General features: G+C 37.9%; 1 protein-coding gene across 1 annotated transcript in view; it reads right to left on the bottom strand.

Annotated features, from left to right (window-relative positions):
* Position 1: 1 nt before the first annotated feature.
* Positions 2-19474, bottom strand: part of REEP3 (receptor accessory protein 3) — a 37312-nt gene continuing 17839 nt past the window's right edge. The window contains exons 3-8 of the mRNA XM_048945050.1: positions 17414-17490; positions 16799-16919; positions 15431-15544; positions 7985-8132; positions 4508-4653; positions 2-3740 (exon numbers count right to left, since the gene is read on the bottom strand). Coding sequence (XP_048801007.1) covers positions 3684-3740; positions 4508-4653; positions 7985-8132; positions 15431-15544; positions 16799-16919; positions 17414-17490 — 663 coding nt within the window. The 3' untranslated portion in view covers positions 2-3683. The remainder of the gene's footprint in view (positions 3741-4507; positions 4654-7984; positions 8133-15430; positions 15545-16798; positions 16920-17413; positions 17491-19474) is intronic.

The following is a 19474-nucleotide window of genomic DNA, read 5'->3' as shown; positions in this document are numbered from 1 at the left end:
ATCCTGCTCAAAGCAGCGTTTATTCAAGGTAGCATCAAGGTAAGTCAATGCATAATGAAACATTCCCTACTACAAACATGTAAACAAATTGACAGCAAAGTTATTATTACAATATAAAAAGTAAAGCTTACATTGCATTTTTAAAGCTACTAACTTCAGTTTCAATGTCTGACAGTCTCTGGTCCGTAGCATTTAAAAATATGAGTTCTTGAAAAATATCAAAGTATTGCCTTTGTGCACATACATTTTTGTACAAAAATACTTTAAAATACCAACTTCCCATTAATAAAAGTAACACCAAAATAAAACACTTTTTTAGTTATCAACAGCGTGTTCAATGCATTTAGCCCTTACTCCACCATTCTGCTTAACCAAATTATCTTGTATTCATTTTAAAATTCATTATAGCCTGCAAAAAGTACGTTGGATAGCATTCAGTTACTCTGACACAGCTAAGCAATTAGCATTCATTAGCAAATATTGGCAATTACCTTGTAATCACAGTCCAGACAGTGTATTTGCAACTGAGGCCATCAGGTAAATCCTTGTCTCAAAGGGTGTATTTGAATATGTACAGCACGCTCTTGCTGAAAGGTCTGAGTCAGTTCAGATATAAAGTTTTGGAGCATTTCCAGAATACATAATTGAGCAGGAAATACATATTCTGTTTTAAACTACCTTCGACCTCTATGTAACCTTTTCTTCACCTGTTTTAGCAGTTCTGTTGGTAGCAGTCAGTCAATTCTCAGGAAAGGTTTTGTTCATAACAATTACACAGTTTCAATTCAAAAATGAAAAAATGTTTAACTTTCTTCCCAGAATTTTACTGGCTAGATCTCAGCAGATGACCTCTGCAGTTACCAAGGCAAAACAAAACAAAAAAGGTTGAAAATCCACAAAGTTTAAGATACTCCCAAACCAAACTCAACTAAATTCAACAAGAAATATGCATCATCTGGATGAAAGCTAATCAGGCCATTGAGCCCTGTGAAAGATCAGCTGACAACGAACAGGAAGGAAAAACAACTTGAAGATATCAGGAAGTGGTTCCAGGATGAATGCAAAGAGAAGAATCAAGCTGCTGGGGGAGGCAGAACCCAATGCTTTATAGTAGGGCGTTAGACCAAAAGAACAGCTAGGAAATCACTGATGTTTTATCACTTAAGATGATGCCTGAGAGAACATAAATATATTTATATGGAAACAGTAATCAACATGAATAATACTGCTGGCTTTGCTAGTCCCACGTGTATTTCAGGAACAGGAGGGTTTGTGCAGCCTGTCACTACCTAATAGCGAGCTGCATTTGTCAAGAGGTTACAACCCTAAATATGTAACAATGCATAATGCAACTTATTACCACCAGCATGCTAAGGCCTAACCTTCTACTCAAACAACCTCTATCCTTGGAACCAGGACAGAAGGGCTTTCCCAGCTCTTTCACACAGGATTCTAATTAGTAAAACAATGGCAATTTTGTTGGTTACCAATCAAAATTAGGAGCTAGTGCAAGATGTGGCAGCAAGTGCTCAACTGGAGAATAAGATTTGTACATTCTACTCAATGCCCAGGTTATCCTAATGTTCAAGGAGAGGTGAGATGCAAATACAAAAGCCTCTGTTTCTCCTAACACCTTACACACCTTAATACATAAGCAGCCCTTCCCTTCTTAGGTGATTTCTACATTCAAGGAAGTAGATGAGAACTGCACTTATGGGACATGAGCCCCACCCCAGGATGCTACCTTGCTAATCATTTCTTATTTGAAACAACATTCTTGAGAAAAGTGGAGGAAAAAAAAGCTTTGGCCTTTTGATGATGTACGGAATGTTGCAGCTTCTTGCTAAAGGCATTTAACTTCCTTGGAGGACGCTAAAAGCACTGTGCCAACATTATTGTTACATCTGTCCAAGGCTTTGCACTTGGCTTATAAAGTACAATAATATCAAGTGAATAACACAATGCCAATACAGACCAGCTGCATTTTTATCCACATAACTCAAACCCTGGCCCAAAGCAGTCTACAGAAGACTATAGAGAAGACAAAAGGCAGTCTGTATTAACAGGCTATTAGGTGTCCACCAGCAGCGAGACTGCTACGGCTGTAACAGTGTGAAGAAAAACTGCAGCAGGTGTTTAAAAGCATTGCAGTAAACTTGCAGATACTGTCAAATCTGGGGGCAAGTCTAAGGATAGGAGTCTGAGCATCAAGGATAGGAGGGATAACATGTCATTTTCCCTTAAAGAAAATTAATCCTATGTCTACCCACGCCACACAATAAAAAATACTATCTACAAAAGAGGATTCGTCCTCCCCATAGCCACACTAGAAAGAGTCACATAGAAAACTAAAATCAGCCTCCTTCTCAGAATTACAGAAAACAGCATTGAAGGGGATGTCGAGAGGTCACTTTGACAAGTATGGCATTCCAAAATTAATCTCTGTGCAAATAGTTATATCATGGACATTAGGTTATGACAAGGCTGATTCAATATGCTAGATTTTTAGAAAAAGCTATTTGTAAGTCAGTATTTTAGTAATAACTTTAGCAATAAAAAACTACATAGCCAATTCTAGAATCTACACACCATGAGAAATATACACATGTACATGTTCTAAATATATATATATTCTTATAGGTACGCAGAGCAAAACCAAACCAGGGCCTGAATGATCTATCATACATGCTGCCACTTCAGCATGACTTATCCTACGCAGTTGATGGGCTGCTCAGATCCCTGAGGTCTGTCACCAGAATTGTTACAAGTTTCACTTACCACAATTTTAACCAAAAACTGAGTTAAATCTTGTTGCATCTCTCTAGTTGAAGGGGGAAGGAAGAAAAAAAGAGTGAAACAAACAAAAAGCAGATAATACCACAGCCCTGTAAGACACAGAAAGGCACCTGATAACATTGTTAAGTGTTAGCTGCGATTATCTACAGCATCCTAAGTGTACCTAAGCAATCAATGTGAGTTATAAAAAGCCTACTATATAAATCTAACCTGCCTAAGAATTAACTAAAATTACATGTGCAGCTGTAATTTAGTAAGTGTGCAAAACTACACAGTTTTGCATAAAGTGCTAAACGTACCCCCATTTTGCACCTATTACTATTATATAAGTTTGTTAAGCTTGGAAATACGTGGTGAAAAGATGAACTTAAGCATATACTATATCTTTGCCTTTTCTTCCTCACTTTCATCCACTGTTCCTTACAATGTACATTTTTAAATTACACGAAGGCCTTTTCAGGAACTGTAGTTCAGAAAAATATTTCAAGTATACCTATTTTTTCCATGTAAACTAGAGGATACTACAGGTTTGACTTTCACAAGCTCCTAACACTTACAGCTTTTGCTAATTTGTTTGGACTTGTAATTATTTCAGTCTGCTCAATACCTCTGGAAAAGTCAGGCTGTTTCCTGTCACTCATTTAATCCTCATTTACGAAGCATTGAAATTTATCCTATAGCTTCCCCAGATTTAAGTCTAACAAGAAGCAATTACAGAAAAGCAGAGTAATACACTACCCAATCATTTAGGCTCATAAAACCAAGTCCTACTACATCTATTCATATATATTCATTATATGAATCATACACAGATCTTTAACACTTGAAGTATTGAATTCAAGTTGTTATAATACAGCAGTTTGTCTCACAGGCATTGTGCAATAAACTTAAAAGTACACATTGGGTCTCTTCTTTACTCTGTATTTCAGTGATCCGTATCGTATCTGAGGGGGAAAAAGAAAGTAGAACTTAAAAGAGGTAAGATCACACCAGGCAGAAATATTAACCTCTCCGCTACTCCTATGTACTAATATCTCTAAGTGTCTTTTAGGCACTCTACAGATTCAGAAGGATCCTCTGCCTACAACTGAATGACATGGATCTTCAACAAAACTGGGCATGAGGGTTAAATCTCAGCTGTTTTCCCAGAATTATCCAAAAGATTTTATGATATTCCATAAGAATTTATTCTGAAACATTATTCTTTAGGTTTGTAACACTTGCAAATACAATGCACTTTGAATCCTACACAAAATCTTCTCTTCAGGGTTACAAGAGTCACAGCAGGTCGTATGTTTATGGAAACTAAAAAACCTGAATTATCTTCAATCTATTAAACAGCAGATGCTTAAATATGGTCAATGAAGACACTCCAAAGCAGGGGACAACACCATTATTTACATCCCATCCAAAGAAAGCCATTTCTGGAATTTGGGATTGACCAGCCCTTAATACTACAAGCATAGAGTCAATTTCATCTCCTCATTCCTGCATCTACATGTAGTTAATTTCATTAATTAACATAATTTCATTAAGCATCCCAAAATACAAAACTCCAAGCCTAGATATGACCCACTAGTTCTTTGTTCATTTAACAGTTATTGTTGATACCCCCTTTAAGTTTAAGAAAAAAGAAAATAATTCAGTTCCCACATTATGAAAACTGCCAGGCTATACTGCTAAAAGTGCACTCAAGTAAAATTATCCTTGCCTCTTTACGTCCTTTAATAGTTTTCACAGATTTCATACTCTGAGTTCTTCGAAGGCCTCTCTGAGCAAACATTTCATCCTCTGAATGTGTTCCTTCTACCTCTTCATCTGTTTTATCATCTGCAGGATTTTTTTCCAGTGGAAAACCTTTAAAAAACAGTTACATAAAAACTTAAAAAGTAGCTGTAACTTTTACATTTCTAAGAAAGCCATAAGTTTCATCTTTAACACACATCCTTCATTCATTTAAAAGATGTCATTCTTGCATCTGTTTCAAAAACAAAATATCTAGCGTCCTCCCAGGGGCAGCACATCCTGCCATCTGTAAGTAACAAGCCATTTAGTTCCATAGGCATGTAATGCAGTAGTCCATTAAATGTCAAACCATCACTTAGCTGCCATGTTCTTCTCTACAATGAACCACAAAAATCTCATTCCTCATGTTGAAGTACTTAAGATCTTTTGCAATACTGCTGCTTGAATGCTGTTCTAAGAAAACACACTAACATCAAAATAGATGAAAATCCATCTTTTTATTTCCAGTTTATATTTTATTTCATGTACATCCTATATTTTTCCAGTCATTAATAATGTGTTGACTAACACAGATGCCAGGACCAAGCAGCTGGACAAGAATAACCCTTTCATATTCTCATAATTCACAACAGATTATGCTGAAAGACACCCACTTTAAAAGCCTCTAAATGGAGCGCCACTAAATGGAGCACCTACTATCCACCATTCTTATTATAAACTACAGAATTGCTGTGTACTTAAGTAAAATTAAGCATTAAAAAAAAAAAAAAAAGGCAAACTTCTTAGAGATAAACCACTTTATACATTTCATAATCTACATTGCATTTTACTTGGTTACTCCTTCCCTCACTGTTTGTTTTACTATCTCACAGCAAAGAACAAGCCAGAAGGTTTCCAGCTGCCCAAGTTTACTTTTCTCCTCCCTCCTCATTGCCACTCCCATTAGAAGTTTATATTGTTTTTCCATTTGCAGAGGACTCCCTGTAAACAAACAGATTTGCTGACATTTCTGAGCAGAAGACATGAAGTTTCATGTTTCCTTAGAAGAATTCTTAGCTACTGCAATTTGGGATTAATGTAAAAGATTCAACTCAGGACAAATTCAAAGCAGTCATCAAAATGAGGAAATAATTCTGAGCCTCATGTTATTTCCCACTTTGGAAACATTGTGTAACTGTTCTTCTTGATGATGCTTTTAGTGACGTGTCTTTAATGCCAGAAGAAACATTGAGAGTAAGAGCGCTACATTCTTCACTCAACTCTACACAAACTTTATCAATATGAAATAATTTTGCTTCTTCCCTCAGCCTTCTTGTTCCTTCTGCTTGCTCCCAAGAAACAAACCCTATGTTTTTTACTCCATTTCTCCAATTTACTGCCCAGAGTTTAGTTCACATTTTCTAGAAATTAAAACTAGTTCTAGATTAATACTTTTCTTCATACTTGCATCTATCTATGCACCTTTAACACCAAAATTCATTTCAGATGAGCAGAATGTCAAAGTAGTTAGGGTTACTAAGTAGTTAGTTACAAGGGGTTGTTCAAACCCTGCAAAACTAAGACCAAGGCTATGAACAAACATTTTCACTAGAGGGAGCAAACCGCTTACAAACGTGCGCTGGAAAGATCCTTGGAGTCCAAAAGCCCAGGCACTTCACCACTGACATGTCATAAAGATCCCAAGTGTCACCAGGTCCCCTGGCACAGTCTCTTTTTAGAAAGGCCATTCCATAAGCTACAAGTTGGAACACTTAGGGATATCTTTTAGAGTCCAAACCTGCCTTCATTCATAACCAATAAACATTTCATCTTAAATTAATATCTTCTTAAGCCAAAGTAGATAATTTTCTTTCAATTGTTTCATTTTTTCTTGAAATTAGAATTGAGCTTACCTAACTCCATAGCTAAGCAAGGCATCCCTGCTTCTTCTGCTGTAATAGAGGCAAACCTGTCACTGCCTCTGATAGAGTTTCATATCTTAAGCATGGAAAAATTGAATCATACCTATTACTTACTTACCAGAGATGCTTGCAGTGGCATGAATGCTTCCCTATCTCTATTTGTAACACCTCTTCTGATGAATCAAAATTATATTTGCCTTCTTAACAAAAACTGTACTGGCAGCTCAGCTATTGTATAGTCAGGGCCCTTCTACATCTGGGTCTAATTGGTTTGTAAAGGAACTCCCAGTGCAAATAATAAAAAAATAACATTCTGCTACATAGCATTTTTCTTTGTTTGTATAAAACCCTAATGCTGAAAAAGTTTCAAAGAAAACTGAAAAGGTGCACACCATATTTGGGCCCAGAAATAGAAACAGTTAAACTAGCTCTAAGAAAACATTTTCACATGTGATACTGAATCTCACAATCTGATTATTTACACAGTATAACCTGTGGGCAAAACTGAATTTTCAGCATTTTCAAGCTGCTTCAGGGAAATAACTAATGGCCTGTTCCCAAGGAACAGCCTCCCCTGCACAACAGCTGCAGTGACATCATCCCTAACAAAACTCCTGATGAATTCACAGGCTTTTTCCCTGGCCAGTATTTTACACTGACTATCACAGAATACCTTCTGGGCTCAATTAGCAATTCAGCTTAAGGCCATTCACTCCTCAGAAATGCTGGGAGCTACCATGTGATTCCTGGAATGCTTTGCTGTCCACAACCACCACTTCTTCAGAATGGAGAGGTGAAGAGACAGACTTAAGAAAAACTAAAATAAAATAAAATAGACCAGAGCTGTTTCTTTTGTGAGAAATGTCAAACTTTTTTCATTCTAGCCTCTCCAGTCAAAGAAAATAGTGGACAGTCTCTAGGAAGCCTTTTATCAAGCAGCATAGACTCAGGAATACAGTGCATTAATAATAAAGGATCTCTGCAAAAGTATTTCAGTCACTGCACACCATCTTCAGAATGCTGATGTGCACCACCACATTGACTATTTAATGCCTTTGTAATTCCAATCACCACACGATTTTACATTTTGACCAGAACTATCATTGCAGTCCTACTGAATTCACTGCAATTTATTTTCTCTTCCCGTTTATTGAGCTTCCATAAATTTTCATGTTTAATTTTAGTACATTGTCACAGAAACACCACTTAATCACCCCCTTTTTTAAAAAAAAAAAGAAAAGCTTCCAATTAAGCTTTAATCTGGCATATAACTATTGTTGCTAACTAACAGAGAGAAGAGAAATGAGTATGGTGTGAGTATATTGTTAGCAGCTGGGAGAAAATCTCTGCTGGGGGGCACAACTCGTTAATGCTGCAATAGATCTTGCTCACATCAATTCTGTTCTAATGTTTAGGATTCTCTTATAATTCTTTCAATTTCTGAATAAGGTAAATATACAGCTGTTCTTTCCAATTTTTGTCTGCTATATATTGCTTTTTCCTTATAAAAGAAAGTTCTTTTATTTTAGATAGGTCCTTACCTGCAGATTCATTTGCAGAGGCTCTGGTTTTCTTTTTTGTTTCAGGCAGTGTCTGATAGGGTCTCTGGCCTACTGGTTCATCTCCTTGTATAGTAGTCAAATCATGCATACTGAAACTTCTCAGTTTCTCTGTTATTGCACCCTGACTCTGAAACACAAGAACAGTATATTTGAAATCAAAGCAGAGGTTTTACCTTTGCTGTTAAAGTTGGCTTAAGATGGTTAAGCCCATGCTTCCTCATATCACAAAATTCAATGAACGTAAGCATGCAAGAGATCTACATTTGCTTTAAGCATTTCTTTTACCCTGTTTAACTCTATGTTAATCTTAAAGGAAAAAGTTGCAGATAAGCTACTGGCTTCATTACAAGTGTCTCATTTTACTCTTTATTTTAGGGAATTAAGGCTTTTTGAGTGTGGGCATGTGCCTAAAGGAACAAAATCCATCAGAAATGCTCAATTCACTTCAAACATGACATTTCTCCAGCAGCATTAGGTAGCACGACAGTGGGTTTAACACTTTCATTTTTAAAAGTGTGGTTGAAGATAAAGATTTCTGCTATTTTATATTTTATCCTCACAAATTTTACATACACAAGAAAGCAGGAAAAATGTGTTAAAAATACATTTTAAAGCATTAACTTAAGTAACTGAGCAGCATCTCAGAGCTGTAGGTGACAGAAATATGAGATCACAAACCAAAGAAGTCGTGCCTGGCTGTACAGGCTAACAGGTTCTGCTACTGATGTATCTTCACTGACTTAATGCCAGCCCTAAAACTAAGGCTACATTTGAGAGTTGTTTACCACATCTGAGTGTTAGTATTTCTTCTCTTATCGCTTTTGTCTTCATCTTTCCTTTTACATGGAAGACACAGAAAGATCTCCTTTGGAAAGAACGATTATCAAGCTGCTCTTTTATCTTATATCAAATGATTCCATAACATTGATGATGAATTTCTTATCTAAGCAGCTAAAAGGACAAGCATGTTACTTGACCATGTTAAAACACCATTTAGTTCTCAGGCATACAAGGCAAAGAAAAACAAGTCACACAGTTTCAGAGGATGGTTGACCAGCCTACACGACGAGTCCCATCCTGAACAAGAGATTAAGATTGTTCAGTCCTGCAAATCAAGCTGTTAAATAGAAATACTCAATGGAGCAGTAGCAAATATCTGGGTACAGTTCCGCACAATCTTCTCAGCAACAACATAAAGCAAAAGCAGTTCTTGCACCCATAGCCCCAGCCATTTGTTCCCACTCTCATGCCAACAACTGCTTGTAGGCCAGCACACTAGATTGTTTCATGTTAAAAATAACTACTTAAAGCGAAGAGACAGAGAAGCAATACTCCTTAAGCTGGCATGCCCTCCAAAGGAAGGGAGAACATGCAGCTGAAACCTAATATTCATTTTGTAATAGCTCATCACTAGTGCAAAGTGTAAAACTAAGTTACCTACACAGACAGGTATAACTGATTTAATTCTTAGAACACCACTCATATGCTGCAAATGAACAACACAAAGGACTCTCATGATGGAAGTAGAACTTTTGCTTTTCTAGCTCTTCCTACTGACAATTCTCAAGCTGACGACGACAGCTTGCTTTCAAGTTAAAACTCACTGCTGGTGCTGTAGAGTCTGTGTATAATCTATGTTATGTGTTCTGAAGTTATTTTCATTTTCTAAAATAGCAGGTCTGTCACTTGAACAGGAATCATGCCTTTCTACTAATCCAGTGCTTTCACCAAAAAGTATTTGCACAGTGAACTGGATCACAAATCTGCTATGCACGAGAACTGCTGGGCAGCTATAAGGACACAAGAAACGAAGAGACAGGACTGCTTCTTCTGACACAGCAACAGCTTACAGAATCTGCTGCAACACACACAGCAGCTCATCAGTGTGCCCACTGCCCATGTTCAGCCTCAGTAAACAGACATGAAATGAACCCAGACAGTTCTCAGCAGAATCTGCATTAAGTTTAGCACAACTCCTTTGAAATCTGGACAGAATCTACTGTGACAGTGACAAATTCTTGGTTTGCCCTAAGCAAAAATGCAGGAAGAGACACACCTGCTTAAAAGTTGCAAAGTGAGTTCACTCATCATGTGATATAGTACAACACAGTAGCCATTTGGAAAGTACGTAGGATTATGCAATTAAGATTATAGTAATTAACATGCTAAGAATTCAAATTACAAGCCCTGATTTATTATTTCTCATGGGAGATAGACAGGACTAGATCCCAGCTGGGAAAAATCCAACCTTGTTTTTCAGTGCAGATTTGGACACAAGCATTTTGATTTTTAAAGGGGAAAAAAAAGTCAAACAATATGCCCTAAAACAACTCAGTGCCCTAAAGCAAACAGCAGAGTTGATGTGTCCAGAGCTCCCGGGGAAGCACAGCCTCACTGAATGAGGATGCAATGGATTCTTACATCAGGTCCTTCATTGCAACAGCACTTATCAAGATGTGAAGCTTCACTCCAGAGGTGTACAGCAAGTATTAAGAACTGTGGAAAGACAATTAAAAGAAACAGCACGTGCCTGAATCACAGCAGGAACAGGGCTGCTGCTGTGCTGCACAGTCACGGCCACACACCAAACGATTCCACACTTCCTACCATCCCACCAGTCTCCTACTGCCTGGAAGCAATCTCCAGTCACCCAAGAGCCCAGCCAGTCCAGCCAACTGAGGATCACCACCTACTCCATATCACTGCAAAGTGAAAAGGGTGTGTGCATTGTTATTCTGTGAACATGTTTTGGTTTTATGGGGAATTGTTGGGTTTTTTTTAGTTTGTTTGGATTTCGGGTGACTTAATCTTTTTTTTTTTTTTTTCCTCCTTGTGCTGTTGTACTATGTTATTTGTTAAAGTGCTCATATGGCATTTAAGTTTCAGGAAGATTCTTCCACCACCCATGCTCAAAAGAAACAAATAATTGCTTTTTGCAGAAAGTAGGTGGTTTAAGAAGATCTGTATTATTTCCAGCTAAAAAACAATATCTGCCTGAGAAATATTAAATACCTTCTATTATGAGAAATGTGAGAGCAACACTGACAGTTGAATTTTTAACACATTAGGAGCTTTGAAAGCAAGGTCTATGTTCACAGAACAGATGACAGGGCAGTCCAGCTGCAAGCAGGGCTGGAGGGAGACCTCCTGCATGAAAACTCGCAGCATTGGCAGCAGCAGCAGCAGCAAGCACTTCTGCTCAGCCATACCCTCAGTGCTGCTGCTCCCAAGGAGACAGGAGAGGAGCTGCCACCCCTGCCTGGTTCTGGGCCAGGCTCTGTGTCAGAGTCAGTCCCATTATTTCAAGGGTTCATGCTGGAAAGGAGGAAAAACTGTGGGCTGCATCCAGCCCAGCAGTTGCCAACTAGATCACATCACGATGGGAGACCAGCACACATGCAGCATAGGCAGAAGCGCACAGGAAACCTTCAATTTTTATGTAAGTGAACGTTAAACAGAGATTAACTGCAAAATTTGTGTAGCCTTAAAAAGCAGGACTTGGAAAACATGTCTGCTTATTTATTCAACAGTATTTATTTCCTAAGACGTATTAAACCTTTTTTAGAGGCTGCAGTCATTACCAGGAACCAATCTTAAGCATTAACTTGTAGCAGGTTTCTAAATTTAGTTTTTGCTAAAGATAACCTACTTCATGGACTGCTTTTTGGGACTATTCAGATTCCAGCAAGCTATTAATGCACAATCTCATCAGCTGACTCTCGTATATGAAATTCCCTTCTCGGTTTTGCCACACGGTTTTTATACACTTAACCCAGAAAAGCCGCTGTAAACAGATACCACGCTGTATTATCTGCCTCAGGACTTTTTTTTGTTGTTTAAATTGGACTTGCACCCCATCAGTGGTAACCATCTCTGAACAAAGCTGCTTGGCTTCACTGGACAAGTTCTCAGTAGATGGTGCATTTAGAGTTGCTTGGAGCCCTGTGACTGCAAAGCCATGGTGTGCAGCACCCACATTCCCAGCTGTTCTGTCCCAGATCTGACCCGGGCTGATGGAGTACAACTTCTGTTCCCTCTCAACCTGCAGAGGGGCTGCTGTCCTGTGGATGACCTCTGCATTGTGCCAGGGAGCAGCAGCAGGGAGGAGGGATGAACGCAGTAAGGCTGGTGAGCTGAGCTGCTAATAGTGATACTGGCTGGGTGCCACAACTGACTGCAGGATACCTTCCTGCATCATGCACTAGGCAGGAAGAAGAGGAAGCTTCAGCGAGGCCAAGAGAAAACAGAAAAGGCAGCAGATTTCTTTTTTTAAAAAACAAACAAACAAACAAAAAAACAATATTTGTTTGACTTATGTTAACATAAGTACACTTCAGAGCTTAATAGCAATCGTGCTGGTGGCGACAAAGAAGCCAGCATTCCCTTGTAGCCCAAGAAGTCAGAATATACGTGTGGGCAAAAACTGGAAAGTACAGTTAAAATTGCATCTCCAAGATGTGGAAAGCAGATGCACCAAAATATAATTACTGGTGGAACTTCAGTTATAGACAATTCCAAAAAAGCTATATAAAATGGAGTTGAAACTGCCCTAATCATATGAAACTTCCATATGATTAAATTCATCTTTTGCTGATTCTTTTATACCTTCAAAGTGTTTTGGGGGTGTTTTTTTAATTAGTGAACTGTAAAAATTCAGTCTAGAGCGTTCTTCATCTTAAAGTATTCCAAAATAAGGATTTTTCGAAGAGTTTTATTCTCAAATTAACTGGACAGTAACAATGCACTTTTCTAATGTATGACATTTAGCAGCTTTTGACACTCTGCATTGCAGCTGGAGTACATCAACAAATACAGTTAGGGCAAGTAAGTCAAATAAACACACTTCCTTATCAACTGCTTACGAGAAATAGCAGCTTTACAGTCAGCTTATGTTGTCTGGACACGAACTTCACGTGGACAGTGGCTAACAAGTACCAGCTAAAAATATCAGTATAGGAATCTAAACTGTAAGCCACAACTCCTGCCAACTGCAGTTTAACTTTACAGCTCAGCAGGCTTAAATCTAGGTCACAGTTCAGCAGACTGATCTGTCTGCTTCAGCTTCCTTCGAACAGCTAATCGAGCATTTAATATTAAATCCATTCTCCTTTGACAGTCCTTGGAGAAACCGCTCTTTCCCACTTTCGTTCTTGAAAACATTCCATAGAGTTTCCAGGGAATTTTACTCAAGTCCAAACAAACTTACTACAGTCAGAGAAAGCAGAGATCCTAGCATCATTCACCTGAATGCTTTACTAAGCAGCTTCCTTCAGACCTTCTCTTGTCTTTAACCTCCCACATTCTCTGCCCCTAATTTGAGAACCAACATTGAGATCCAACGTGTCAGAATAAGCATGCTTGCTCCCTTAAAAAAAAAAAAAAGTGATGAAAGTCCATCTCCTTTCCATCAAAACTGATCCCACTAATACACTGCAGAATTCCATCCCTGAAATCCTATAGCATGCTCCACCAGCTCATGCTGAAGGGATAATCTTCCCACCTGCTGGAGGCAGCAGTCAACTCTTCAAAAATAGGGAACAAAATCAAGAACACATGCATTGTCTCCATTTGTCTGCATGGAGTAATCATGCTCAGCTTTTTGGAATGACAAACTGCACAGAGGTTTGACATGCCAAAATAAAGATTTTCAGAGGGTCTCTTCTTTCATGCTGCTTAAATCATATCTATTTTAGGTCTTAGGTATTGTGGTTGTTTTACCCAAACTTCTCATCTGCACTGAAGTAATTCTGTACGAGTGGTCATGAGCATGTTGGATAAGTTTTAACAAATGGAGCAGGCATCCTGCCAGCTACAGCTGAATAGCAACAAAATCCAAACACGGATGACATTTAGGCAGAAGTTACTCATATTTCAGAAGAAACTGGGAGGAGATATTTGTGTCATTTATTTTATAGTATTTCTGTAGCACCATAAGCATCAACAAGGAAATATCCAGTCTTCACCAGACAGACATACATAGGGAAAATACACAGAGTGTAAGCATCATTACAGGTGCCCGATATGCTAAGTTATGGTTGCTGTTCAGCAAAGAATTTGCATTTTTAGCATTTTAAATAGCACAGTTCTTAAAACTTTTTTCCCAGCAGAATATTTCCAAGTTAGATTTGTTGTCACTGTTTTTGGTTGGTTGGTTTGCTTTGTTTTAAACAGCCTACTTTCATTCTGGAAATGTTCATTCTAGAAGTGTACTCTATTTCATTCTACATCATGGCAATACTAAGAATTCCAGTCCCAAAAAAAGAATCAGTGGTCAAACTGAACCACGCTTTGAGCATGTGAGGTTCATTGTGTCCATACTGTAAAACTGTTCTTTTTAAGCTGCCACCCACATACATATTCAAAAAAAGAAAGGGAACAAACAAGGTACGCATGGTTCTTTTTCCAGTCCTTTTCGAGATACAGTTTGAAAATGCAGTCCTCAAAAAATGCCTCATTTAGAAAACAAGTTTGCATAAAAGCATGGAAATTAAATGCTAGCTGTACATCTTTAATTGTGGCTGCCTAGGACCACCACCACCATAGTACTTTTTGTCATGTATTAACAGTTCTCAAGTTTTCAGTCCCATTACGATGAACACAGCAGTTCCATTTATTCCCCAGAGGAAATTAATCCCAATGGCCTCAAAACAATAATTTACCTCAGATACACACATCTTTCTTACAACACTTCTTTGTGCTTTTCTTTAAATGGATACACATAGCACAAAAGTCAACTTGCTAGTCAGTTCTACTTCCTTTTGGTGGCCCTTCAAGTTGCTCAGAAGTTTACTTAAGAGCTTACATTTTATTTTGCTAGACCCAGAATCCTTTGAAATTCGTCTGAAGGTCATGAGGTTTGTTGGAACTTGGATCCAGAACAACCACAGGTTGCTTACTACATGACTTAACCAAAATTAAATAAAGTAAAACAATGCTAAGCAGCAATATGCAAGCCTATGCTTAGTGCATTAATTTAATAATTTAATCAACTAGTTGCAAACAAGTTAATTGTGTCAAGAAACTTATCTGTGGTAGTAATCTTTCATGCCTTACTTCAAATATGCAATTACCTCAAGTTGATTGGAGAAAAACAGCAGAAAGAAGCCAGAAATCCTTTAAATAGTTTGTTTACCAACAAGAAAGCACAACAGAGACAGAAAAGAAACAATGGTCATGTTTACCAAAAGCCTGTATAGAAAAATGCATGGTATCTTCTGAATTACAGTAATTGGATCCCCACCATTTGAAAAAATAAATAGAAGTCATCTTAAACAAGCATAGTATGAAGCCCTTGGATTGTGTTCCAGGCTCTCCAAACATTTGCAGAGTTAAAACTTTTTATGTAGGAATGTATAAGCCTGAATATCACATCATACCATTCAACAAGTATATCAAGGGCAAAGGCAATCAGTGTAAGCAGGTTACCTTCACTGCTGCTGTCACTGCAGCGGTTGCTGCCAAATTCAACCCCTGTCTTCCAAAATTCACCATGGTCTCATAGCCTCTTTCTTTGGCTTGTACAATGTACTCATCAATCTCCTAAAGCAAAGCATATTTCAGTATTAAAAGGCTGTGCGCATGAGAATCCCATTTCCCCACAGTAATATTTTTCTTCAAATAAAGATGACAGAAGAAGTCTTGAAGGAAATATTTAATGGAACAATTACTCTTAGCTTTGTATACCAATCTTCCGTTCATTTAAAAAAGGATCAAGTCTGGTCAAACAAGAAGATAAACAGAAGACTTTTATCCCACTCAGAAATCTTGCAGCTACAAAAGTCTCTAGTAGGGAGCAAGCTTAAATTGCCAGCCAAATGCTATATAAGGTAAACAACACGCTTAAGATGAGATTAATTCCTTAGAAAGGTAGAGCCACCTCACAAAATGCTTCAGAGACCAGAGCTCTGACACAGGTAAGTATCAAGGACTGTAAAGCCAGGGCACTTATTTCCAGCTGTGGTAAATGGCTAGGGTTGGAGGTAAAGGCTTCAAGGTAATACACAATAGATAGCAGACTAGGGAAAAAATACCTTTATGTTACGAAGTTACAAAGATCTGCAGTTCAACCTTCCTAAGGCCAAGATGACATCATTCAAATCATGTCAACTGCCTAGTAAAGGCCAAACCCTGTCCTGACCTATTGCACTGGCTGCTTATGCTTCACATGGCAAGGTTTAGCAGCAGTAGTCTTCACAAATTACTCTTTCCGCACATCCAAATACAATACTAAAAAAGAATTAAGCAGATCTGGGGTCTTTATACTTTGGATAAAGCTAAATATTCTTTCAGCTATGTTCTGTTTGCGTACTTTTTTTTTTTTTTTTTTTTTGCAGACTGGTCCCTTAGAATTCAGTAGAAAGTCTATTTTCGTATCCTTTTCACTTTGCGAACCAGAAAAGTCACCTATATAATTCATTCTGAGAAGTCCTAATTGTAGGATATGCTAGAAAAAATGATGACATGAAGAGCTGTTGCTAAAACTGTACTTTTGCTTCTATCCGTACCCTTCCAGCAGAATAATTGACTGCATCACTTCCACTCAGCTGGACTACCAAAGGTATGCTAGGTAGACCAGAAAACACTATGCTAACTCATGTCAGTACAAAGTCTCAGACTGTAAATTAAATGGAAACAAGAATATAGACAGTCATGTGCACTTTTCTAGTCCAAGTTCATGCTGCTTGATGAGCCAGTAACGCACTGATCTGCTTTTATGACTTGTTTAGCAATGGTTAGTATTTCAGCATATAGTATTTCCATATTAGGCATTAAAAATGAGAAGTTATTCCTTACCCTTTCTTTAGAAGAAAGAAGAGGGTGGAGAAATTTCCTGTACATTAAACTCGCCCCTCTGGTATATGGAGAAAGGAGCCAAATAACAAAAGCAATTTTCAGCTCATAATACAGTGGAAACCTAAAGACAAGTTGAAAGTCGCATGAAATTAACAACAGGAATAAAGACACAAGCATTAATTAAATCAAGAAGGTATCTCCAAACAACAACTGTATGTTAACATTTAATGTTCTACACATGCAATAAGTCAGAAATTAAGCAATTTATAGACGTATTGATTTATTTTCTGAAATTAACATCATCACATGCAAAAAACAGAAACAAGTAACACAGTTGCTTTGCGTTTCAAAATCCTAAACAAAAAAGTCAACCTACGCTTCCAAGCATTTCATTCTGCTATTCAGCTTCTACAGCAAAGGTAGATGCTTTGTAGTGTCCACCTTGAGCAGCACTGTACAAGCTTGGAAACATAATCCCAGAAATCTTCTAGCAGGGTAAAGAGAATTATACCCTCTACAAGCGCAGCCTCTTTTATAGAGGTACATCACTACAAATCAAAGCATGTGAGAATCAAATATCATTGCATCCATTGTTTGTAGAAAGCATGCTCTTACCAAGAGATTGTTAGATCAGTTATTGTTTCAGTAACTGTATAAAGAGCAAATACAATCCAATACATCATCCAGCGAACCTGAAAATTAAAACACCACCATCAGTAAGATTTCATTTTTCTTTCCTTTACATAGAATACACAATACATTTAACAGTCCATCAGTTCAAATCTGTCAAAGCAAGAATTTCAACAGCATCTCCTTCTGGCTTCAGTTGAAATTATAGAAAGGCCCCGAAGGTTTTGTTTGTAAAAACTGGTGGCGGCAGCCATGAGCTAGATACCTGGGTCACCAGGGTCACCACCTCACTTAGAGGCAGAATCAAGTCCATGAAGCCAGTCTAATAAGCTTTAATGATGAGGAAAAAGAAAAAACAACACTGTAAGGAGTCAGTAGATTATCATAAGCATGAAGCGCAACTCCCAGTACAGCACTAAGGAGTATTTCACTCATCCGTATGTTTCCAGCACAGTCAAAATTTTCAGCATTAGTAAGTCAGTAGCCCTTACTTTCACTTCACAACATATTTTATTCAGCTATACTTTGCATTTAGGTTCTCCCTATGTACTTGACATTATGGTACTGACACTGGAGCAAGGCAGAACAAAAGCATTTTCATGCAACTTGGATGCTATTCACATGCCAAGAACCACAAAATCTGTGCTAACAAAAGAGCCGACATCTATGCACCTCAATGCTTCAGAGTTTATTTGTATTTGTGCGCGTGGAGGTTTTGTTGGTTTGGCTTGGAGGGGGGGTGGGATTGTTTCAGGTTTTGTTTTTTTGTTGTTGCTTTAAGATTTACACTATACATCACTCTTTTGGAATCAGACAATGCTCTTAAAAAAAAAAAAAAAAAAAACCTCAAACCTGTATTTTAGTAGTTAATTACATCTCTAATTTCCTTGAACATCTGTTCGGGCTCTTTTTTTCTAGACAGATTATGTTTCTCAGAGAAAATACTACAGAAGTAGTTCCATGCATGTCTTCTCTAAATCATCAGTGGCCAAGCATAACATATTTCCAAAATAGGTCAGTGCTAATCAGAAACAACTGAACAGGCAGTGCTTAACTGAACACCCACGTTCTTTACATTCTAGTGCCATCTATGCTTTAAAAAAAAAAATAATTAGCAACTGCTGCTACCAGATGCAGTAAATTCATTTCAGGTCTTAAATTCATGTTAGGCTCTTTCAAAAGCAGCAGTATACATAGTTTCCCACAAAGCATGTAGCTCAGATTTGATCTATACATTTTTTTGAAGTGGACTTCAGTAAGTCTTAAAACCTCACGCTATGCTGCTGCCTTTTCCATAACTGTGCATTAAGCTTTGAAACTTCTTCCTTTGTCATGAGACCTATTTATCTTAAATACTTTTCTGCGTTTCAGTTTGAAAAGAAACTCAGTCATGTGATGACACTTCAGTCTCTCAGAGGATTTAAATATTTCAGGCTTGACTAAGCTAAGACAAACGTACACAACAGCTGAAGTCATCTCTGACAGGCCATGTGACATTTAGACTGGTGACCCTTCCATGAACCAGAGTCAACACCTGAATAAAAATAAAGTTAACATCTATCCTTGCTCCAATTTTGCATGTTTAAAATGCCACTCAGTACTGACTTTTTCCCACATATTTTTCCCAGGCTATTCATTATTTAATCAACATCTATTTATCCAATTAGGAACATTAGGAGGTGAGTTTCTCTCCAGATGCTGTGAAGAGAAGCGAGCGCTCCGCAGAAGGGCACATGACATCTGCCAGGAGTCCTGCTGCTGCTAGGGCAAAGATTCTCAAGGAGGTCAAATTATAACCCAACTGAACTAACGCACTGGGTACAAAAAATATCCCTGATGAGTGAACCCATGCAATTCAATGGCTTCCATACCAGAAACATAAGGAAAAACAAAAGGTGATATTCAATGTTTTGATGCTGCCCTACAGACCATTACCAACTCAACTTTTCAAGATAAAAGCTTCAGAAGCTTTGATTAGGTTTTGCTTTTTATGTTAAAAGGGCAACTGCAGATTTATTTTGTCAGGCTTTTATTTCGACTGAGTGT

This window comes from Lagopus muta, chromosome 5 (genome assembly GCF_023343835.1).
Source record: "Lagopus muta isolate bLagMut1 chromosome 5, bLagMut1 primary, whole genome shotgun sequence".
Classification (NCBI taxonomy): domain Eukaryota; kingdom Metazoa; phylum Chordata; class Aves; order Galliformes; family Phasianidae; genus Lagopus; species Lagopus muta.
The sequence above is the reverse complement of the archived record's forward strand: the minus strand, read 5'-3'. Positions and strand labels throughout refer to the sequence as shown.